Source organism: Rattus rattus, chromosome 5 (genome assembly GCF_011064425.1).
Source record: "Rattus rattus isolate New Zealand chromosome 5, Rrattus_CSIRO_v1, whole genome shotgun sequence".
NCBI lineage: Eukaryota > Metazoa > Chordata > Mammalia > Rodentia > Muridae > Rattus > Rattus rattus.
This window is the reverse complement of record NC_046158.1, coordinates 4,237,289-4,261,040: the sequence shown is the minus strand read 5'-3', so window position 1 is coordinate 4,261,040 and position 23,752 is coordinate 4,237,289. Positions and strand designations below refer to the sequence as shown.

Here is a 23,752-nt window from a genome sequence, read left to right as displayed (position 1 = left end):
GGTGGCCCTTGGCTACTCTCAGCCATCTTTGACATCTGTAAAGTGGACGTTCTGCAAATCCTGCTCTCCTGCTGGGGTGGCTGTCCGATGCCTAGATGTCACAGATGGTAAGACAGCCGTTCGCTTCACACCTCACTCCTGCTGCAGCCTCTCACAGACACACTGAGGCAGTTGTCGTCCGAGGGCTGGTAAGATGGCGCAGTCGTTTAGAATGCATACTGCTCCTGCAGAGGACCCAAGTTCAGCTCCTAGCAACCAGATTAGGTGGGTCACAAGCTTCTGTGACTACAGCTCCAGGAGATCAATGCCCTCTGGATACTGTGTATGCACCCACCCATACCCCCTCCAACACACACACACACACACACACACACACACACACACACACACACACCACAGCGCTCATCTTACCCTGTCCGTTGACTTTGGAACTGTCCCATGGATAGCTTTTGGAAGTCCCCCTCTAATACAGGGCAGCGGCCCCCTTCTTTCACTTGCCCAGTTCAGTGGGTTTTGGTTTTAGTACATTTACAATTGTGCAGTGCTCACCACAGGCGATTCGAGAACATTCCTGATACTCGCTCCGTCAGCTAGTGACACAGGTGTTCCATCCCTGGATGGCTGCTTAGCGCCTCTGTTCCTTTAATTGTATTTTAAACAAACTAGACGGGTGTGTTTGAGGTTCTTTAGGCTTTCTTGGAGCCGGAAGCTAAGCACGTCTCCACTCACACACACAGCACGGCTCTCCTGCCCCCACCCCACAGCCACAACATAGAGATTGATAAGCTTCAAGAGACACTGAAGGGGAGACAGGCTTGTGGTCTGTGCTACTCCAGCCCTCCCCCCTCTCCCTGCCTACTCCTCTTCCTTCTTGGAAGAGCCCCAGGGCTCAGTTTCCAGACCCATTCTAGAAACGGAAGAGCTCTCTTCCTTCCATGAGCTGGAGGTGTCTGGTTGCTCGAGATCTAGATTGGTCTCGGCATGCCTCAGGTGACCCCTAACGTTCTTCCTTCTCTGAGCAAAATGAAGCCTGGCCCAAAGTTCTGGTCCCTAGAAAGGCATTGCCCTGCCTTAGCTTCCCTGGTAATGCTGTGTAAGCGGCTGGTTGGAGTCAGAGTCAGGATGTGTTGGGCCGCTACGGCCTCTGAGTGGTGGGCCCAGCCAGCAAGCCACCCTGGAGCGGGGTGCGGCAAATGTCGTCATGCTGGGGCCACAGAGGAAGAGAGAGAACCAGGGGCTGGGGGAGGGTGAACTAGAATGAGATTTTCTTCCTCCCTCCGCTGGACACACAGGGACAGCACACTCAGAGGCACACATAGAGATGACACACGCATACGAATACACACTGCACGTTAGCAGGCTGCCTTCTTTTCCCAGAGAAGAATATTCTGAACCAGGGCTGTCTCTAATACCTCCCAAGTCAGAACTTACTGGAGAAAGTGGGCTCAGGGCTGGAGGAGCCAAGAGACCCTGACGTCCACCTGAGTCCTCCTCCTTTCCAATGGCCTCCTATATACATGCTCCTATATGAACTTGGTGGGTCTGGCTTCTGCCCTGGATACTGGGTTCTTTCTTGCATAGCCAAACGCCTGGTCTTTCTGCCCTCTCCTGCTGGTGTGGGACTCTGTGCTGTCTGCATTCGGGCTGCCCTAGTGTTACTAAGAGCTGTTCTGCTGTTTGGGACATACCCTCCGACGGTTTCATAATATAAATGGTGCTGCTGGGTGGCTCTACTCATACGATCCTCTCTGCCTCCTGGGTTGCCTCCTTTGGCCATCAGGCCCCAGGGCAAGCATCTAAGGACAAGATTAAGATGTGGTCTTTGGCTATCTGGTCCCACGGTCCCGGAACTGTTGTTTTTGCAGATGCCTCCTAGTCACCAATGCAAAACTAAAGCAGGCTGCACGGATTAGGGACAGCTCATGCCGGCTCTGTGCCGGATCAGACTAGACACTGAAGGGCCTGGGGGGGACCCTGCCCAGTGTCATCCAACTCAAACAAGATCCGTCTCTTCCCCAGGCCTCAGCCTTCCCTTCTGCCACGTGAAAGGGTCCAGCTTGTGATGGTGGCCAGAGAGCATCCCTCTCCTCAGCTGGGATGCTGGGCTGGGGCGTGTTGCTAGGCAACAATGTTTAATGTTTGTTTAGGGATTCTGCTGTGCAGTGGGGGCAGCTGGAAGTGCTCCTGGCTTCTGCTCCTGCTCCCAAGGCATCAAGCCAGGGACCCACACAGGGCCAGATCCCTAATTCCAAAAGGGGAGTGGTAGCGAGGGGATATGGCTGCTCCAGGCTTCCAGTTGTCACAGTCTCTCTTCATTCTTTGCCTACTCCCTTGCACCCTGAAGGACCGCCAGCCCACCCACCGGTCTCTTTATGGGGCTGACTGATTTGAGCCAGTGTCGGAGGACAGGCTACCTAAGGGACCGGATGTAGAGCTCTCTGCCTTGGTGGAGCCTCAGAGCTAGTGAGCTGGTGAGCAGTCTTGTTCTCAGTGTACCATGACCAATGGCTCCCTTTGTTAGCCAAACATCAGACCCCAAACTTTTGGCCACCAAAGTGATGGGGAGTCACGGTGGGTGGCACGGTCTGAGGGCCAGGTGCCATTGTTTCTGGTCAGCTGGGTGGCATCAACAACAGAGCTTGTCTCCCTGACCTCTGCTCTACTAAATACGGTGATGGAACCCATGAGGGCTCTGTCCTGAGGTGTGGCTGTTGAGTGTTGAATGAGAAGGCGCCTCAGCAGGTATTCAACGGTGTAAATATACACAGGAAGTACACGAGAGCTGGCGGCCATTGCTGACATCGGCCCATCCCTGTTATCAGCATGAGCAGCCTACATTTTCATTACCTAGTAGCCATGGTGCAGCCCCTTCTCCCTTCTTCCCCCTCCCCGCAAGGCTATCATGCCCTCTCCTCAGTTTCCCCAGTTCAGCATTTCCATCTGTGACTTCCAGATGAGGGACTGTGCCACTCAGCTGAACGCTTCCCCACCCTGGACTTAAAGATGCCCTGGCCCAACAGACACTGCTGTACACACAACACATAGTAGGCATATGCTGAGATGTGTGGACAGTGGACAGGGCAGCTTCTCCAACCTCCAGCCCTACTTCTCCAACCTCCAATCCTACTTTGATAGGATTGAAAGCATTGCAGAATGACCTTTGATAGCCAGAGGCAGCAAGATGATCCCTGTAGCAGCGGGAGGGACCCAGGATAGACAAGTACCAAGATTCTCAGCAGCCCAAGAAGAGAAACATAGACACCCTGGTCATTAGGAATCTGGGGACACTCTCAATGAATGAGTAAACCACAAACGAGTGAGCCTAGGTTCTAGAATTCCTGCATGGGAGTGTCTGGGGAAGCTTCAGGGAAGGGCTGGGTCAATTCGGCCTTGAGGAGGTCCAGAGAGCAGCACAGCTGTATTGAGACAGTGCGAGAGGAGACTGTGTAAGTGAAGGTGGGGAAAGCATGTATACATGGACAGAGGGCAGCTGTAACTTCTACCAAATATCCATGTGCACCCACTGTGTGCTAGGAACAACAATAAAGTAGAAACCTGAGCATACCTGATTCCACACAGATAACATCAGAGATCGCATCTGTGATAAGTACCCTATTGGCTTCAGGAGCTGGCTGGACAGAGATGCACAGGACGGGCAGGCATGTGTGGGCTGTGGATGCTTCCACCAGGTGTACTTCACACCAGGTGTACTTCCTACCAAGTACTTCCCATCAGGTGTACTTCCCACCAGATGTACTTCCCACCAGGTGTACTTCCCACCAGGTGTACTTCCCACCAGGTGTACTTCTCACCAGGTGTACTTCTCACCAAGTACTTCCCACCAGGTGTACTTCCCACCAGGTGTATTTTGAGCCATCTGGGCAGACAGGTTTGTTGGCCACTCTCTGCCAGGGGGGATCTGCCAGGGTCAGTGTGGACCCCTGCCGATCCTCTGTCCCAGCCTTCTGACATCTGTGTATGACTGGCCCTGGACTGCAAGGTCTCAGCCAATGGACATCATAAACAGGAAACTCCCCTTGAATCCAAGTGCTCCCTTGGGTGCTGTGAAGAGTCATCTGGCTGCAGAGCCTTGGAGAAGCCCTCCTATTGATGGAGCCCCCATCCCCAGCAGCTCGTGGCTCGAAGCCTCTGGCCTTCTGTGTACCTCCTACCAGCCCTGGCCAGTATTTTCCTACTGAGCTCTTGGAAGGGCTTTGGGGGGTTGGGGGAGCAGGTGGAAGCTGCCTGGAAGTCCCTGTCCAGCACCTCCCAAGCATGTCTAGCCAGCCCTGGACCAGGACAGCGGCTTTGCTTTGTCTCTGAGCCGTGTTGGGAGCTCACGCTGAGTGACCATAGACACTGTTCTGTGTAGGGTCTGGGGATAAAGGGTATCCCACTGGACTGGAAGACAGAGGCTTCCAGTGTCATGAGCTGAGTAAAGCAATGGGAGACCACAGATGGGCTTGCCAGCCCAGAGGCATAACGGTAGCCTTCCTGGAGGAAGTGTACCTGCCTAAAGGATGAAGAACTGCCTCACAGCAGGCTCGGAGCTGCAGGAGTCAAGCAAACCTGAGCTCTGAGGGGTGGGACAGGGCCTGGAGTGAGAGTGGTGAGGGAGGAGGGGAGGGCATGCTCTGCATAGATCCCTCCAGGCCCTGTCCCCAGAGCTTACTATGGCTACCTTGGCACTCAGAGCAAATAGCCACTCTTCTGGGCAGGCCCAGGTCCTCTCGGCCCCTGCAAGCATAAGCCTGCTCATCTGAACTGAGGGTACGCAGTTCTCCATTTCTTCCTTATGGCACAGTGAGCACTCACCACTCCCTTCTAACTTCTGCAAAAACAAATGACTGTGATTGGTTATAGGAAAGACAGGTGCCAAGGGCCTGGAGTATAGTTCAGTTTGTAGACTGCATGCCGTTGGCTTGTAGGTCACCCAAAGCTGTATACAATGCCTGCTGGATACTGGGACCAGCTAGAAGGTCCTGGGTAGGGAGGTTATCACCTCACTTACAGATGAGGCAAGGCCAGTGATGACAACCTGGGTGTGGTTGGAAACCACGCAACCTGGCAGCTGCGTGGAGAGAGGTGGGGGCTGCAGGGTTGGCTCCCAAGTATCCTGCCAGGGGCCCCGTGATGCAGTTTTTGCAGAGGTGAATGCGTGGTCTCAGCAGGGATGGGGTGGGAAATCAGGCTAAAGCCCATCTGAAGATCTGAGGCCACCTCTAGGTTGACGATTGATCCTGGGGTCCTCTGCCCCTGATGTGAGCACTTGTTCCGCATGTCAGGGCCACAGGCTGCAGCCTCTGCTCCTTGGAGCCAGCACAGATGGGGTTGACATCATGTCTGCGGGGCTCCTCAGGGTCCATCCCAGCTGCTGGAGTCTGGCTAGTGTCATGTAGCCTTGTGGGGAGGGTCAGGGGACTGGTAAGGTGGGCCAGATCTGGGAGAGGGTCTGCAAAGTTTCTTCTCATGGGCCCCTGAGAGACTGGACAGCGACTTTCCAAGAGGCCTGGTTCTGGGTAGGAGAGCCCAAGAACTCAAACACTGAGTGCTTGGGGCTGGTGGATTTCTCTCTGAAAACAAAGGGAGTCCAGCCTCCTGACAAACAGATGTGCTGAGGACAAGAGACATTACCACCAATCAATGATGCATGGAGGTGGAGGTGCCAGAGCCCCAGGGATGCAGCCCCATTTTATAGATGATGAAACGAAAACCCAGTTCATGCCCTGGGTCGCACAGCTAAGAAGGCTGGGAGTGTGGGTTGGCACCCAACCATCTCTCTACATGTGCTACAACTGAGAGGGGCTGACCCTGGCTTTTGGAGTCAGAGTAGGGGCTGGAGTCGAGGCCAGAAGGTAGATTTGACTTCAGTCTGGGAAGGCTGCCTGGAGGAGGCAGCCGCTAGATCCGTGGAGATGGGGCTTCAAGCCTTTCTCCGGTCAGAGTGGAATGAGATCTCACTGGTGTCCCTCCTCCCCACAGGTATGAGCTCCTCTCATCAGGCTCCCTGCGCCTGGTGCAGACCCAGGTGGGTGACAGTGGCCTTTATGAGTGTACAGCCAGCAACCCCGCAGGGGCCACATCTCGCCGCTACATCCTCGGAGTTCAAGGTAGGGTGCACAGGGCTCTTACTCCACCCCTGATCTCCCTGCCTTGCCTTTTCCTCTACTCTCTCAGGCTCTATAGTGCCAGACCGGTCATTCCTCTCCCTGACTCAGGGCCTGGAAGGACTGTTAAAAGAGGCCCCCCAAGAACAGCACTCAGTGGGGACCAAGCCTAGGGATACATACGGGGGCAGGGGTTCCAAGGCTCTCTGTCTGATTGGCGTTGCACCTCTGTAACAGGCTCACTGATGCTGGGAGAGGCTCCTGATCTTCCAGCCACCACTGTACCCCTCCGTCCCTCTGTGGCCAAGGTCTAAATGCTCACTCACTGTGGTCCTGGTCCCCAGCATGCTTAGGGGTCCCTGGAGTGGTCCCATTCAAAAGAAGTTGTCCCAAGCCAGAGCCCTGGGAAGACCATAAGACAGGACCAAGCATGGCCTATCCCACGTGCTATTCTCATGGGCCTAAGAAAGAAGGGTGGAGAGGCAGTGAGCGTTCCACATCGTTGATAATGACTTGAAGTCTGTACTCGGACTGTGGGTAATGCGGAACAGCTGCAAGGGTTCCTCTGTGTCCTTCACACCCCAGCTGGGCGGCTAGACACATCGTCTGCCCTGGAGATCAAGCATCCTCAATGCTCCCCAGATGCTCGACAGCCCTATCCGACCCAGCCTCCCATTTTGCAGACAGATAGGCTGAGGCCCGGGTTGAGGGTGGAGAGAAAAAGATCCCTGCCCCCCCGCCCCAGTGAGTGAGAGGAGGGTGAGAGTGGAAGTGGGAAGCAGGGCTGGGAAAGGCACAGCAGGCTGAATCTTGTTAAATATCAATACCAACTTGCTGTGTGATCTCTCTGAACCGTGTAAAGCGGGGCCATGATCGTGCCCAAGCTGTAATCATTGGAAGGGATACGTATAGTCAGGTGCTAAGAACAGTGCAGCCCAAGGTATGACAAAGACGGTGGGCATGGTACGGAGGCTGTGACATGGGCATCTCCATGCTCCTGGGCCTCTCCCAAGCACAGCCAGACAGCTACTACTCTGCTAGGTTCCAAAGCCCGGGCTCATCTTTGACTGTGTCTTAGAAATTGGGACAATATCAGGGTCCTCCTCAGCTTCTCTGATGGCTCAGGAGAGCAGGTTGGCCTGGGTCCTGCGTATGCTCCTAGCTTGCACAGGTTGGACCTTCTAGAAGCTGCCTGGACCGCCAGACACACAGACCCAGGGCTACAGTCTTCAACTCCTTTCATCTGGAAGAGGAGAGAAATCTTTACATGCCTCAGTTTCCCCATCTTCAAACTGGGTGTGGCATTCTCCACCCTGCAGGAGGACTCTCGGGATACAGTGTGGGGAAATGGCTGAAAAATACAAGCATAGCTATGGCTGGGGGCTGCTGGGAGCGGGTGCCTCCTCACCTCTCCTTCTGACTGCAACAAGGGGAAACTGAGGCTCAGCTGGTGCATAGAGCCTCAGTGTGGGGAGAGAACAGAGCTGGCATTGTGTGGCTGCTCAGACTGGCCGGGCCATTCTGAGTTAGTCCTGCCTTCAGTGCCTCAGTTTCCCCACATGCCCACTACGCTGGTGTAGAACAGATGACAGGTCCCAAATGGCACAGAGCACATGGTGGGGATGAGGGATAAATGCACTGAGTGTATTCAGGGGTCCAGGCAGAAGATAGAACCTGCCCTTTCAGGATGTGGGGAAGGCCACGTGGGTTCTGATCGCTCTATTTTGCAGTGAGGAGTGGCTTGCCTTAGACTTCCCACCCCTGTGATGATTTTGCTGCCCGCTCATGTCAGGGTTATAGCATGGGCTGGAGCTCTGAGACCTTTAACTAGCTGTCCCACCTTGATGCCCATCCCTGGAACCCTGCCAGTTCCCCCTCAGGTGCAGCCTGGCCCGCGGGTCCTGAAGGTACTGGCTGGAGAAGCCCTTGATCTGAACTGTGTGGCCGAGGGCAACCCCCAGCCTCAGCTGAACTGGTTCAAGGATGGGATGGTCCTGATGGGTGAGGGACCCCCAGGCTCCGTTCACTTTGCTGCTGTCAAGACCTCTGACGCTGGGCTGTACCACTGCGAGGCCTCCAGTAGCTCTGGCACAGATACCTGGAAGCTAGAGCTCCAAGTGCTGGGTGAGTCCTCCCTCTCTCCATTCCCCTCTCTCCTTCCCTCCCTCCCTCTCTCCCTCCCTCTCTCCATCTCCCCATTCCTCCCTCCCTCCGTCGCTCCCTCCCTCTCTCCACCCTGGCCCACATCTCTGAAAGGTGATCCAGTGTTAGACAAGGTCGCTAGGGAATTATGTATGACCCACAGAATATTCTGGAATATTCTAGCATTTTCGCTGTTGGGAACTGGCTGCAAGCCACAGTTGGAAGGACACTGACATGACCCTATTATACCTCTTGTGTTTGAGGCACAGGCCCAGCCTAGAATGCTGGCCTCCCTGGGAGGCTGGGGCCTGGGGCTCTGGGAGGAGATCCCTCATCCCAGCCCATACTGGGAGGGAAGTCTAGACCTGAGGGTTATGAACATGGCCTTGCTACCTCCCACAGAGCCACCACACTGGGGCGTCAATGAGACCAAAGACCTGCTGGAGCGAGTGGTTGGGGAGAATGCCAGTCTGCTGTGCCCTGCCCAAGGTGAGGCCAAGCCCAGGGTGGGGCTAGGGAAGCAGGGCTGGCCTGGGTTCCAGGAACTTGGTTACTATATAGTGGCCTCCTTGGGTTACGGAGTTCCACCAACAACTCTATAGGATAGATATGCCCATTACTTTCTCCTTATTGGTTATCCTGTCCCAGAGAAGTTAAGCAGTTTGCATAAGGTCACACGGCCAGTGGTTTGCCTTCCAGTCAGCCTGCCTATGAATCCCCATAGTCCCCAGCATCTGGGAAAGTGATAGCTTGGGCTAAAGGCAGCTCTTGGGTCCTTTTGAATTGAGATTGTGGGGTTACCACTCTTCCCCCATACTTTCCCAGAATGGTTCCAAGCAGGCCAGCCTTTTCTAGGTTTGCCTTGGGAGAGCAATGCAGTCGAGGGCTCAGCTTGCCACCTCTGGGTCAGCCGTTCAAGCAGAGCCTGACCTTGCCTTTCCTGGAGGTTTACCTCTCTTTTTGAGCCTCAGTCTCCTCATTTGCATGGTGGGGGCACACCAGTCACTCCTGATGGCATTGCTGTAAGGTTGTAGGACACGAGGTGCGAGTCACAGCTCTAACAGGAGGGGAAATGTGTTCCATACCACCTTCCTCACTGCTACAGTGACCCACCTTCCTGGGCTTGTCTATGACTAGGGGGCTGAAACAAGCCATCTCCATCATGATTGATCACATGTTCACACGGGCTGCGTATCTGATGAGCAATGGGTGGGTAGAGAAGCCAGGAGGAGCCTGCAAAGCACCCTTGACCTCAGCAGCTCCTTCTCCAGCAGCTGGGCAGCTAGGACATTCCAGAACAGCACTAGAGCAGCAGGCAGGAGAACAGGCACCGAGGTAGAGGCTGGGAGCCTTGATCACAGTGCCACCTAGTGTTGGACTCTAGAAATAGCAGGCAGGAACAACCATGGGCAAGCCACCCAAACTAGCCTTCTACCTTCAAGTTGTTCCATAGTGTGGTCCTCTCACCCCCTGCCCCCCATCCTTGGACCATGAGGATTCAGCCTCACCAGCCTCACCCAAGGCCCCTCTGTAATGCACCCTCTCTGGACTGCTCCACCCCCGGGTTGTATTTGGCACTCTTCCCAGGGGTGGACAGCAGTAGGCTCTGGGTTTGAGTGCTAAAGGGCATAGCATCACAGGCTGGCACAAGGAATACTCAGGGACACCATCGCTTCTCCTTCAGTGCTGGGAGGTGGCCAGGAGTGTGGCTAGCGTAAATCTTGTCACATTGTGAAGGACAAGACAGGACAGGCGAAGTCAACATCTGTCACTGCGTGTGCCTAGCTCCATTGGCACCTTGTTCACTCACCCAGTACCTAGTATATGTGGGCTGTGCTGGTGGCTTGGGCATAGCAAGGAACAGTGAAGACCCTGACCCTCATGGGGGAGGAGGTTAAGCAATGAAAGCTGGCAGGAATGTACTGTCGGTCATTTGAAAGTCAGAGTTGGGGGTTGGGGATTTAGCTCAGTGGTAGAGCGCTTGCCTAGGAAGCGCAAGGCCCTGGGTTCGATCTCCAGCTCCGAAAAAAAAAAAGAAAGAAAGAAAGAAAGAAAAAAGAAAGTCAGAGTTGGCACAGGAAGGAGAGCTCAGGGCTGGCAGGAGATACCGGGAAGGGTACTTCTGGCCTCCCTGAGAATCAGAAAGCATGTTTTGCTCATGTACCTGTTGACACTCAGCCCTGTGTGGAGACAGGGGATACATGCTGAAGATCTGAGAGAGCCCCTCCTCTTCATCCTCTTCCTCCCCTTCCTCTTTTTCCTTCTCTTCCTTTTCCTCTTCCTTCTCCTGACATGGGGGTGACACAGGGCCTGAGGCCACCCATCATGAAGGTCAGCAATATGTACACAAGGAGTCAGATGAGGGGACAGTGCAGGCATGGAGGGGGTGTCCGACATTTTGCCTGATGATTGTATATACCCTGGCAGGGACTCCAAAGCCACGAATCACATGGAGGAGGGTCCCGTCCTCAGAGGCCCTGAATGGCCGGCCAGACGTGGCGGTGCTGAACGAAGGGTCGCTATTCCTGTCCTCAGTCTCTCTTGCGGACAGTGGAGAGTACGAGTGCCAGGCCACCAATGAGGTGGGCTCTGCTTCCAGGAGAGCCAAGCTGGTGGTTTATGGTAAGCCGAGACCTTAGACCTGGAGGCTGGTGATAGGCCTGTGTCCACCTTCCACATGGAGATTCAAAATGATGCCAGGGCTCCAGTCCCAAAGCTCCCTACAAAGTAGACGGTGGACACCTCGATTCCTTCCCTAAGAGACCAGAAAGGATTAGGGCTTGAGGGTATTGGGAGGGGCACCCCATTTCATCAGGTACATCTCTAGGGATAGTGGAGACTTCTGGGTGGTGTCAGCAGGTCAAGATCTGCAGCAAAAGCTCGGCCACTAAAGTGCTTGCTGTGTAACCATGAGGATCTGATTCTGATCTCAGCACCCATGTCAAATGCGGGGCACCGCAGTGTGGATCTGTGCTGGGGAAAGCTAGGACACGCCTGGGAGCTCACGGTCCAGCCTATGTCATGTGCTCCTAATTCCTTTCTAAGCATAGAAGGTGGCTGGCACCTGGGGGATTACACCCCAGATTGTCCTCTGGCCTTCACACACACAAAGCTAATAAAAAACAATCACGTGTGCGAGCTGAGCGGAGTTCTAGCGCACCTCTAACCGGTGAGCTGAGCCTGTGTACCAGGAACTCCACAAGGACAAGGGAGGCTGCAGGTACTCCTCACTGTTGGGGTGAGCTGGACCTGTCAGCCTGAGCAACTCTCACAGCCACTTTGTGTCCCTGACGTGCTGGGGAATGACCTTCCTGGGAGGTTGGCTATAGACACACAGGGGCTGACGTTTGGCAGTTCCCACTCGGGGACCTCTCTGGAGAGGCATCTGGTCAAAGGTAGAACTGGATATGTCCTGTCTCTTAGAGTGTCAGAGTATGGCTTCCACTCATAGTGGGGGATGGGGCTTTGCTGGTCCCAGGGGGAAGCTGCTGTGTCCACTTGAGATCCATACCGCCCTTGTGGTTAGATCTGGGACCAGGATAGATGAAGGTAGGAGGGTCTCCCGGGATTTCAGTGGTAGGCCGATGATAGGCTGAGGACCTCGGGGAGGGGCTGGATGTGGGTGGCCTGCCTCAGATGCCAAGTTCAACCAAAGTGGGAGCCGCTCTTCTGCTTCTCCTTGCTCCCCAAGTGCCCCCCAGCATCCGGGAAGAGGGTCGCACAGCCAACGTGTCAGGCCTAGCTGGGCAGCCTCTGACGCTGGAGTGTGACGCAAGCGGGTTTCCAGCCCCCGTGGTGGTGTGGCTCAAGGATGGGAAGCAGGTGGGTGACTCCGGGGGAAGTTGGGATGGGGGTTAGGACTTTGGGATAAAGATATGTTTCTGTGTGTGCTGAGGGGGCATGGGGATATGACAGATGCCTTTGGGAATGCAGTCTTCAGGGGCAGTGGGGAACTGCCATCCTGAAAGGACATCTTGAGAGTCCTCTTGGGGAACTGAGAACTCCGCTCTGGTCACCAGCCAGCTTGGTGGGCCTCTGTTCCCTTGTTGTTCACACTTATTCGCTCTGGCCTCTCGTGCTCAGATCCCAGAGGCAAGTGCCCATCGCCTCCTGGATGGTGCCCGGTCCCTCCACTTCCCAAGGATCCAAGAGAACCATTCTGGCCTCTATTCCTGCCAGGCTGAGAATCAGGCGGGGCGCGCCCAGAGAGACTTCAATCTTGCCGTGTTCAGTGAGTGTGGGCTGTATCCTGAACTGAGCATGTGTCAGCAGACACCAAGGGGCACACAGGGGCCACCACAGACCTAGACCCTATTCTCAGGAGCCCACGGAGCAGACCACACAGGGGACAGTCACATGGCTAACTAATCGATGACATCCAGACAGTCTTAGTTGCTGTGTTAACTAGCGTAAGCAACTTAAGGGGTGAAGGGTTAATCTGGGCTCACAGTTCAAAGGTACGTCTGTGATATTGATAGGATGTCACGGCCGTGGGAGCATGAGGTGGCCATCACATCCACACACAAGAAGCAGGGAGAGATGGACGCTGGTGTTCCGCCGGCTTTCTGCTTTTTATGTAGTCCAGGGCACATATTTAGGGTGTGTCTTCCTACCTCAGCTAACCCAATCTAGAAAATTCCTCTCAGACACAGTGTGAGATTTACTTCCATGGTGATTCTAACTCTCACCCAGTTGACAAGGTTAGCCATCACACGTGGTGCTGATCACTCTGTGGAGCTCCTCGGTGGAGGGTGTGTAGGCCAGGGGGCCTTCCTATGGTCAGCAGGGTGCATGGAGTCTGAGTCATCCCCCTTCACCTTCCTTCCCACCCCCAGTCCCTCCTTCCTTGCCGGGAGCTGGGGCTGCTCAGGAGGTGCTGGGCCTGGCTGGTGCTGACGTGAAGTTGGAGTGTCAGACCTCAGGGGTTCCCACGCCCCAGGTGGAGTGGATCAAGGATGGGCAGTGAGTGACTCTCTCAGTGGAGTGTGGGGGGCCGGGTGAGGGGTCAGGGAAACCTGAGAAACCCAGTGAGTGTGGTGTGAGCTACCGGCTGGAGGGCAGCATGGGTGTCTCTCCCCTGTGGGAGATTCCCAGGAAACCCCACCAGCACCCTGGCCTGATCTATGGCTTTTCTCTAGGCCCCTCCTTCCAGGGGACCCTCACATCCTGCTGCAGGAGGATGGCCAGGTTCTCAGAATCATCAGCAGTCACTTGGGCGACGAAGGACGGTATCAGTGTGTGGCCTTCAGCCCAGCCGGCCAGCAGGCCAAGGACTTTCAGCTCAGCATTCACTGTGAGTCCTGTCCACCCAGACCTAGCTGTTCTAGGAGCTTATTGGGAGCGGGGGAGGGGAAGTCAGGAACACAGCCTGGGGCGGGAGGGGAGCGATAAGAGAAACCAAGGGCAGATGGCTCCTCCTGTCTCCCCAAACCACCAACTTTACCCACTCACCACTTCTGACTTGTGTTGAACTCACATCTACATGGGAACGCCAAGTAAGGCAAGTTAGTATTTCAAGTGTCCGTGGGAAGCCAGTGTCTGCTGTATCAATGGAAGGAACAGGAAAAACTAATACACCAGGGCCGGGTGGGGCTCAGCGGTGGAATCCCTTCTCCTGGATGTAGGAAGCTACATGTAGGTGCTGTAGAACGGCCCCAAGGAACACATTCCTTCTGGGCAGCGAAGCAGCGGGCACTTGGCCTACAGCTGTGCTGTGTGGTAGCGAGGGGAGTTCAGAGCTTAGGGAAAAGGCTCAGCTGGTGTGATACTCGCTCCATCAGCAAGTGAACCTGAGTCTGCATCCCCAGAACTCCCGTGGCCACATGCCTGCATTATGTGGCCCTCTGGGATGGTCACCTCACCTAGAGAGTCACCAGCACTGTGGAGGCTGAGACGAGTGGACTCTTGGGGCTCTCTGGCCAGCTAGCCTAGCTGAGCTGATGGGTTCCAGAGCCAATGTCACAAAAAGTAAGGGGAAGGGTCTAATAGAGGAAGACACCAGATATCGACCTTTGACCTTTGTGTGTGTGTGTGTGTGTGCACCCACATTCACACCCATTTGAACACACACACACACACACACACACACACACACACACACACACACACACACACCCCACAGGCTACATTTCCAGATCCCCATATCCAAACAAACAAAATAAACTTTAAACAGAACGTTGAGTACAAAGGGGCAGACATCGGGGTTGGGGATTTAGCTCAGTGGTTAGAGCGCTTGCTTAGGAAGCGCAAGGCCCTGGGTTCGGTCCCCAGCTCCGAAAAAAAAAAAAAGAAACAAAGGGGCAGACAGGTTGGTGACACAGTGGCCTCAGTGGGAGCCTTTCCTAATGGCCAGCGGGGACAAGAGAGTTAGGAGGGCATGGTTGTGGGAAGCAGAGTGATGTTGTACTCTACCCGTGTAACTCAGCCATCGTCCTGGGTACCAGCTGTGAGTGCCCCGCCCTAGGGGAAGCCCAGATCAAGTTCCTTCACAGATGGGGACCCCGAGGCCCAGAGAGGGGAAAGGACCTACCCCAGGTCATACAGTGAGTTAGAGGCCTTATGGGCTCCAGAGCTCAAGCCTGTGGCCCCTCTCCCCGTCTGTACCATCCCTACCCATAGTGACTGGGCTTGCTCCCCACATAAGCCTGTCCCTGAGCTGGCCTCTTCCGTTTGTGTCCCCACATCCCTCCCTCGTCCTTCATGCCTGCCAGCCCCTATGGTAGAAGCCTGGGGTATGTGCATGCTACTCAGGGGACATCAGCCACCAACTCAACCAGTCTGTGACCACCCTCATGTCCCTCTCTGTCTCCAGCACCTCCCACCATCTGGGGCTCTAATGAGACAGGCGAGGTGACTGTCCTGGAGGGCCACACAGCACAGCTCCTATGTGAGGCCCGAGGAATGCCAGCCCCTGACATCACCTGGTACAAAGATGGGACCCTGCTGGCCCCCAGCTCAGAAGTGGTTTACAGCAAGGGTGGCCGGCAGCTCCAGCTGGGGAAGGCCCAGCACTCCGATGTTGGCCTCTATACCTGCCAGGCCAGCAACCCTGCAGGGATCACCAAGAAATCCACCAGTCTGGAGGTTTATGGTGAGCGACCAGGGGGTTGCAGCAGTGGGCAGCTGGTATAGACAGTTGAGGTGACCTCTAACTGTCTCTGAAGGTCAGTGAGGGGTGGCCACTTGGGGTGATCAAACCAAATAGGGTGACTTAAGGACAGGGTTCATTTCAACTCCCTACCTTCCCTATGCAAATGAGGACACTGGGCTGCAGGCAGGGCCTAGGTGGGAGTCCATGCAGAGTCCAGCTCCTCCTGAGGACTGTGAGAGCCCCCACAAAACTTCCCAAGGAGGCAGAGATCCCTCATTTAACTCTGCGTAGCTTAGGATTTAGAGCCCCGTGGCCTGTGACTGATGCTACTGAAAGCATCTGGCCTTGTGTGTCCCCATGGGATGGAGAAGCTTGCCCGATTCATACCTCAAGGACACATGAGCTCTGCCCCCTCCCTACGAGGGAAAGATATCTGTGAATTGGCAACCCTGAAGGGTAGACTCAGAAAAATTGGGTAGCACTCTTGAGAAAGACTGAGAGTAGGCCTGGGTCAGGCAGAGCAGGGTGCTCTGGGGAATTGGGGGACAGCCTGGGAGTCTGTAGGAGTCATTTGACCTCTGCCAGGGAGTCAGCAAAGGGCTTGGGTGCTGGACTCTGGAGATGGTGAGCTGTGGAAAGGGTGGGGCACACCACGGCACCTGCCACCAGGGACTCTCACGAGTCTCTGTCACCCTCTGGAGTGGAATGAAACGTGCATGTCCAGTACCTTCTCCAAAAGCCTTAGGGTCATGACTGCACAGGGTCCTCCAGTGGTAATTCTATCAGCTCCACATCTCGGGGCCTGAGGGACCTGCCCCTCACCCCCACCCCCACACACATCAGGCCGCAGTGAGCTCTGATCACTCTTCAAACATCAAGATCATACTGTCTTGGCTCAGATCTACTGTAAGGAGAATTCCAGGGATGGCAGCCTAGTCTAGAGTCCTGGAGACCCATCAGTTTGTTCAATAGACAGGCTGGAATCCTCCTGGGAATAAGCTTTCTGGGTGACAGTGAACGCAGAAGAGCAAGGGTTGGCAAGATGAGGCTCTTCCAGCGAGGGTCTGAGAGAGGCTTGCTGGAAGAGAGAGACCGTGTCTGAGCCAGGTTTAGCTAACAGGATGAGGGTAGGGAGTAGAGTTTCAACCCTTTGGTGCCTGAGATGGCCTTGCCTCTTCCCTAGTTCCACCTACCATTGAGGGTGCTGTTGGAGGGCCATACCTGGTGCAGGCTGTGGCTGGGAGACCCGTGGCACTGGAGTGTGTGGCCAGAGGCCATCCACCCCCTACCCTCTCCTGGCAGCATGAAGGGCTGCCAGTGGTGGACAGCAATGGGACGTGGCTGGAGGCAGGAGGTGCCCTGCAGCTGGAGAACCCAGGAGAGGCGTCCGGTGGCCTCTACAGCTGTGTGGCCAGCAGCCCCGCTGGAGAGGCCGTACTGCAGTACTCGGTGGAGGTGCAAGGTGAGCCAGCAGTGGGTGGGTCTTCTCCCATGCCCACTCCATGCCTAGCCCCAGAGGAGGTGGACGGTGGCAGGGAAGCCATGTGTTCCCTTTTCCTGTATATCACAGATGAGTAGTGAGGCCTGGGTTGGGGACACATGGAGGGAGAGGTGAGGTTGATCCCCATTCCCGCCCACGGCCCTGGACCAACACATCCAGGAAAGGTTCTGCTTTCCATGTAGCATCTCAGACCCAAAGCTGGAGTGGGTATGAGTCTTGCTTAGCTCACACTTAGACCGTATATGGCCCCCGTGACATAAGACAGAAAACTACAAAGCAGAAAGGACTCCAGGCTCTGAGACATGAAATAAATGGGCTCTGGGGAGAAAGGCCATAGAGGCCCCTCTCATATCCTTTAGTGGCCCTGGAAGACCTCCTGGGTACATTTGAGGGGAGACTAGAAGGCTGGGGTAAAACTAGGGCCCTGGCATCACTGAAGGCTAGGATGAGCTCCAGCCAGCAGCATGTCCTGCCCACAGTGCCCCCACAGCTGCTGGTGGCTGAAGGTGTGGGCCAGGTGACTGCCATCGTGGGACAGTCTCTGGATCTTCCCTGCCAGGCATCAGGCTCCCCGGTGCCCACCATCCAGTATGTATGGAACTGGACAGGGAGGGCGATAGGTTGTGTGGGTTGTGAGGAAGGAGATGTGTGTGTGAGCCATTCCTGCTCCTAGGAGTGTGAGCATGGCATTAAACCACGGAAGAGAGGCTTCAGGGTGACCTGACCCCCTCTCCATCCACCTCAGATGGCTACAAAATGGCCGCCCCGCCGAGGAGCTGGCTGGGGTGCAGCTGGCCTCACAGGGAACCAAACTGCACATCAGTCAGGTGGAGCTGAACCACTCGGGCCTCTTCTCCTGCCAGGCCACCAATGAGGCAGGAACAGCCGGGGCTGAGGTGGAGGTCTCTGTGCATGGTAAGCAGGTATCTGTGGTTCTGGGGCAGTGGAACAATCTGAAATGATGGGGCTAGTGGAGCTGGAGGCCATGGCAGACCTGGGAATGACGTGGGATGTCTAGCCTGGACTTCCAAAGACATGTGGGTGGGAGAGCTTGTCATGGCTGGTCATCATACTCCCCATTTGTCCTGTCAGGCTGCCTGGGGACTTCGCCTCCTGTTTCTGCTCAGTCTCATCTAATGTCATTCAAATCTTTAGTTAATAAGCACCCACTGTCCAACCTCTGGGTTTGCCTAGCTCCTCCCAGATTTTTAGGTCTGCCCTTTCCTCCAGGAAGGCTTCTTGATTTCACCACGTGTGTCATCCTCACTGTTCATTCTCTCAGTCCCTGCCACTCCACTTCTCTGGAGCAGCTTGTGTAACTGTCCTCTGTGCCAGCTTTGTGACTCCCCACAAAGGGCATGGTGATCACCTTTCTTTTATCTGGGCCTGCAGTAGTTCTGGTTCTAGAATAGACACTTGGCACTCTTAGGGGCACATATGGATAGGGTGACTGGTGGAGAGTTGATTGGATGTATGGGTAGGCAATTAGGTGGGTACCAAGATGGATGGATGGATGGATGAATGGATGGATGGATGAATAGTTTAGTTAGCAAATGCATGGGCTAAGGGGATGAGTGGGTGAGTAGGTAGATGGATGAATGGACAGGTAGATGAATGGATGAGTAGATGGATGGGCATATGAATGGATGTTTAGGTAGATGATAGATAGATAGATAGATAGATAGATAGATAGATAGATAGATAGATGGATGGATGGATGGATGGATGGATGGATGGATGGATGGATAGATGGATAGATGGATAGATGGATAGATGATAGATATAGATAGATGAATAAATAGGTAAGTAAGTGGATGGGTGGATGGATAAATAAATGAATGAATGAATAAGTGAATGCATGGGTGGATGGATTGATGGATAAGTGAATAGATGGGTAGATGGATGGATGGTTACATGAATGGATGGATGGATGGATGGATGTGTGGGTAGATCATTGGATCTGTGGATTGGAGAACTTTCAAAGGGAATGCACTGTTCTGTTGGCTCTCAGTCTGAAGTTATCCAGGTGTTTGAGGAGCAAGGGTTCTAGAACCATTCTTTGGCCAGGTCTTCAAAGCCACTCCTTCATGTCTAGCCATTTAGGGGATTACTGGATACCTATCACAGGCCCCCTGAGACTGACTCAGGCTCTCTCCATCTCTCCTGCACAGAACTTCCTTCAGTGAACATCATTGGTGGTGGGAATCTCACAGCCCCTTTCCTGCAACCTGTAACCCTACAGTGTACAGGTACTGGAGTGCCCACCCCAAGCCTTCGCTGGTGGAAAGATGGCGTGGCCGTGGCAACCTCAGGGGGCAACCTTCAGGTACAGTTAGGGAACCAGGGCTGGCTGTAGAGGTCCTGGAGCCCTTGAGCAGAGTCTTTACAGAAAGGTGGGACAAGCGAGCCCTCTCTGTGTGTGCACTTTGAATAGGTACTTGGGTGCTATGCCTGGGGAATGGAGGGGACCCTTAGCCTGGTCCAGGCCATTGAAGCTTAGCCACCAGAGGGAAAAGTCAGAGATGATATCATGGAGAAGAGAGCTCATTTGCATGTTTGCACCTGCCTGTGGGGACCATTCCCCCGCTCTGTCCTCTCTCCGACTGTGGCTGGTCCTGGACTTTGTGGCTTCCTCTCATCCCCACACCCTCTCTCCCAGATCGAGAAGGCAGACCTGAGAGATGAAGGTGTCTACACGTGTTCAGCCACCAACCTGGCAGGGGAGAGCAAGAAGGATGTTACACTAAAAGTTCTGGGTGAGGACCGCAGCTCAACGGGGTCCAAAGCCTGGGGTGACTGGTGACACCTCAAGGGTCCTTGGGACCGGAAGTGGAAATTTTAGATTCACAACTGTATGCTTAACTTTGCAAAGGGTGGACGATGCTGAGACGAAGTATTAGGTGAAGCATCCCAGATCCCAATGGAAGATCTGGGAGTCAAGGGTCTAGGGATGAGAGGAAACCACAAAAGTCCAGACCCTTGCAAAGGTTTTCAGCGGTCACCTTACCCATGCCAATGGCTTCCTTGCTGGCTAGATTCATGTTTCGGGGTTCACACGTGTCCCTGACAGTGTGGACAAACCCTGCCTGGCTACTCCAGGGCTACTTGGGATTCTGGCTCCTACTGAGCCAGCTTTGATCCTCCCCAGGACTGGGGGCTGGGGTTTGGGAACCCTGTGTGACCTCTGGGGAGGTCTCATAGGCTCTGCTGTGCTTTGGGGCTTTCCTAAGGGCTCCCCGCTCCAAGTATGTGAGCCTTGTCACCAGAACCCTTTAAGAGAAGCCAGAAAAGGCAGAGGGTGGCTGGGATTATAACTGCCCAGAGTCCACATCCACCAAGAGGGGTCTCTCTTTGTAACCCCTTAGTTCCCCCCAACATTGAACCAGGACCAGTCAACAAGGCGGTTCTGGAGAATGCCTCAGTGACCTTGGAGTGTCTGGCTTCGGGTGTGCCCCCTCCAGGTAAGACTCATCCTCTTGGCCAGACGTCCCCTCTAGCCAGTCCCAATTCTGCAAGCACCCAGAATTTTGTATGTAGGTCAGGAACAAGTCTATAAGAGCTCTTTTAGAGGTTCTAGCATCCCTAGGGCTGGTCCAGGCTATGGTTAAGGTCTAGAATCCCCTTCATCTGGGCTTCTCCAGACTAGTTGAAGGAAAAGGCTAGGGCACCTGGGTGAATCATACAAGTGCCCACATCCAGGCTAGGGTGGGACTTACCCATGTTCCAGAGGGGAGGCCCAATACCTGTCCCCTCGGGAGCAAAGACAGTCACTTGCCTTGGGTGGATGAGACCAGGAAGCACTTACCTCCTGTAGAGCCCTAGGGAGGGAATGGGCACTGACTGAAGACAGGAAGCCCAAGGCACAGCGCTCCATCCTTGCCTCTGAGGCTGTTGCCCAGGGTGACTTCCTCTACACACTCCTGGGTGAAGGTGGCTTGGGGAAAGAGGCTTGGCTGACTTTGACTAGCTGGCCTTGGCTCACTAGCCCCACCTTGGAGTTTCCTCTTAGCCTCTGGTCTTATCTCCTGTGCTGTAGCTGTTCTGTTCTCTCTGCTCCTCCTAAGAATGTTGGCTGTCTCTAGTACTGGAAGAAGCCCATGCTCACTGTGCGAGCTTCTCGGAATACCCCTACAGCCAACAGTCAATCGCTGATAGGATCCTTGCACGTGTCTTTTCTCCCCCAGACATCTCCTGGTTCAAGGGCCACCAGCCCATCTCTACCCAGAGACACGTGATAGTGTCAACTGACGGAAGAGTTCTTCATATTGAGCGAGCCCAGCTCTCTGATGCAGGGAGCTACCGCTGTGTGGCGACCAATGTGGTGGGCAGTGCAGCGCTGCAGTATGGCTTACGGGTCAATGGTGAGTGCCTGAGACCATAGGGCCTTTCCGAAATGCTTGTTTTCTTCCCGTGTGTCCAGCCTTCTGTCTCTTGTCCACTTGTTTGTCAGTTTATCCATCCATTCCCCATCTATACATCCGCCCATCTGCCTGTTTGCTAGTCGCACACCTTTCTTGTCATTCACTCACCACCCACCCATGCATCCATCTGTTCACCATATATCTACCATTTACATTTCCATCCAGTCATCCACTTACTATCTACCCTCCACCACCCACCCATCGATCTGCCCGCCAATTGATCCATCCACCCACTGAGCCACCATTCACCCAACTATCCATCCATTCATTCATCCATTCATCCATCTACCCACCCATTCACCGCCCAGCAAGCCAGCCTTTCACCCATTCATATAAACAATGGTTGCACATCCATTGATCGAACCACCGATGTATTCTAAACTTCTGTCCACCGGTTACCCAACCATCTAGCCTCCCATCTATGACACAAATATCTGCCCATCCATCACTGATCCACAGTCCATCCATCCAATCCTGTGCCCATCCATCTTGTCTTTGATCTATTCCCCCATCTGAGCTACAGAGACATAGGAAACACGAGAAACTGAACGGAGACTGCGTGTTGGGTGACTTTCCCGACGCAATGTTAATACATCCCATCTAGGGCCCCAGTAGTAGACCAAAGGCAAAATTCCATCCAATTCCAGCTTGGGGAACCAGTGGGTTTATGGGGCTTCCTTACAGAAGAAGTATGGGTGAGGGTTTTCTTATAGGAGTATGGATGAACCCCAAGCAAGAACATTGTCAAAAAGCCCCATCTCAGCCTCTCAAAGGCTCCGTGGATAAAGAGTCCCCTTCTATCAATCCTCCTGTAGTACCTGTAGCATCCTCTAGCACTCCCGGATATCATGTACAACTGGAGAAGAGGGAGCAGCCCTCCCCACCTTCTCCTTCAACAACAGACTCAGTCTTGTGAGGATCTCAAACAAGAAGTCATAACTGCTCTGGTGAGGATGGTAATACTCATGGCACGAATGGAGGCCAACATTGCCCAACACTGGGCAGGCAAGCCTGGCTCAAACAAGCTCAGGGCCATGGATGATGTCGGCAGCCATCTGGAGCTAGACAGCTTGAACTGTGAGAGGGAATAGCTTTTTTTTTTTCTTTTTTTTTTCTTTTTTCTTTTCGGAGCTGGGGACCGAACCCAGGGCCTTGCTTGCTAGGCAAGCGCTCTACCACTGAGCTAAATCCCCAACCCCAAGAGAATAGCTTTTGTTCTCCTGGTTACCGTGAGATCTTTTGGCTGTGGTTTCCCCAGGATGTCAGTGTTGCATCTGAGACCTGAGTCAAGAGGACACTCCACTCTTGGTCCCCATAATGTCCCCATAATCCCCAAGACCTGAGCTCAAGTGTGATGTCTGACATGTTCAAGCTGATTAGCCCTGGCCAGGTGACCTCCCCGCCCCTCACCTTCAGTCCTTAGAAGCCTTTGGTGTGTTGACACAATGCCTGGGTGGCAATGTCACGCCCATGCTTTTGTTTGTGACTTGTGCTCCTGAGGGTACCCTAGACAATGTCACATGCGGTGGGGCTCAACTCAGTTCCATTTCCCGCCACCCCTCTTTGCAGTGCCACCCCGAATCACCCTGCCACCCAGCCTACCAGGCCCAGTAGTACTTGGCACACCCTTCCGCCTGACCTGTAATGCCACTGGCACCCCCAGCCCCATGCTGCTATGGCTGAAGGATGGGAACCCTGTGTCCCCTGAAGGAACCCCTGGCCTCAAGGTTAGTAGCATTGGGTGGTCTCTGAGCCACCTCCTAGTGTCTCCTGTAGGGACTGGCAGCAGGCCCTGGAAGTCTAGGGTAAGGGAGAGGCAGGGCCTCCCTACCCACTGAGATACACTGCATGCTACCAATGCCAGCCAAATATGTAGCCTAGAGTGGTTTGTCAGCACATTGAAAGGAAGCTATCTATGATGGTGCATGCCCAAACCCCTAGCACTCAGGAAACTGAGGCAGGAGGACCGCCGTGACTTCAAGGGTAGGCTGATAGTGAGTTCTAGGCCAGTGTGGTCTACATAGTGAGACCTGTCTCACCCCTCCCTCATAAAGAAGTAATGAAGGGGGCTGACGATGTAGTAGTAGTTGATCGAGCCCTTGCCCAGAGTGCATGACGCCCTGGCTTCCATCCCCAGAGCTGCAAAACGTAGGCACGCTGGCATGCATGGAGGCACACAGTACTCAGGAGGTAAAGCAAGAGGCTCAAGGTTATTCGCAGCTACATGGCAAGTTTGAGATCATCCCGGACTATGTGTGACCTCCTCAAAAAACAAAAACAAAAACAAAAACAAAGCAAACCAATTTTTGTTTTGTTCGGAGACGGGGTCTCACTGTGTAACCCTAGCCATCCTGGAACTCATTCTGCAAGAGGTAGAACCAGGCTGGCTTCGACTCGCAGAGATCGACCGGTCTCTGCTTCCCAAGTGCAGGCATTAAAGGTGTATCATTCTGGGTACAGCCAAGGCAAAGCAATTTTAATGTTATCAAGT

At 54.3% G+C, this 23,752-nt stretch overlaps 1 protein-coding gene across 1 annotated transcript in view; it reads left to right on the top strand.

Annotated features, from left to right (window-relative positions):
• Hmcn2 (hemicentin 2) overlaps positions 1 to 23,752 on the top strand; it is a 148,212-nt gene that overhangs the window by 58,690 nt on the left and 65,770 nt on the right. The window contains 17 exon segments of the mRNA XM_032902812.1: positions 5,983 to 6,110; positions 7,977 to 8,231; positions 8,652 to 8,738; positions 10,677 to 10,871; positions 11,941 to 12,071; positions 12,333 to 12,480; positions 13,085 to 13,211; positions 13,388 to 13,542; positions 15,061 to 15,339; positions 16,523 to 16,801; positions 17,320 to 17,428; positions 17,586 to 17,755; positions 19,012 to 19,166; positions 19,500 to 19,596; positions 20,206 to 20,301; positions 21,025 to 21,201; positions 22,831 to 22,988. Of these exon segments, the coding sequence (XP_032758703.1) occupies positions 5,983 to 6,110; positions 7,977 to 8,231; positions 8,652 to 8,738; positions 10,677 to 10,871; positions 11,941 to 12,071; positions 12,333 to 12,480; positions 13,085 to 13,211; positions 13,388 to 13,542; positions 15,061 to 15,339; positions 16,523 to 16,801; positions 17,320 to 17,428; positions 17,586 to 17,755; positions 19,012 to 19,166; positions 19,500 to 19,596; positions 20,206 to 20,301; positions 21,025 to 21,201; positions 22,831 to 22,988 (2,746 nt within the window).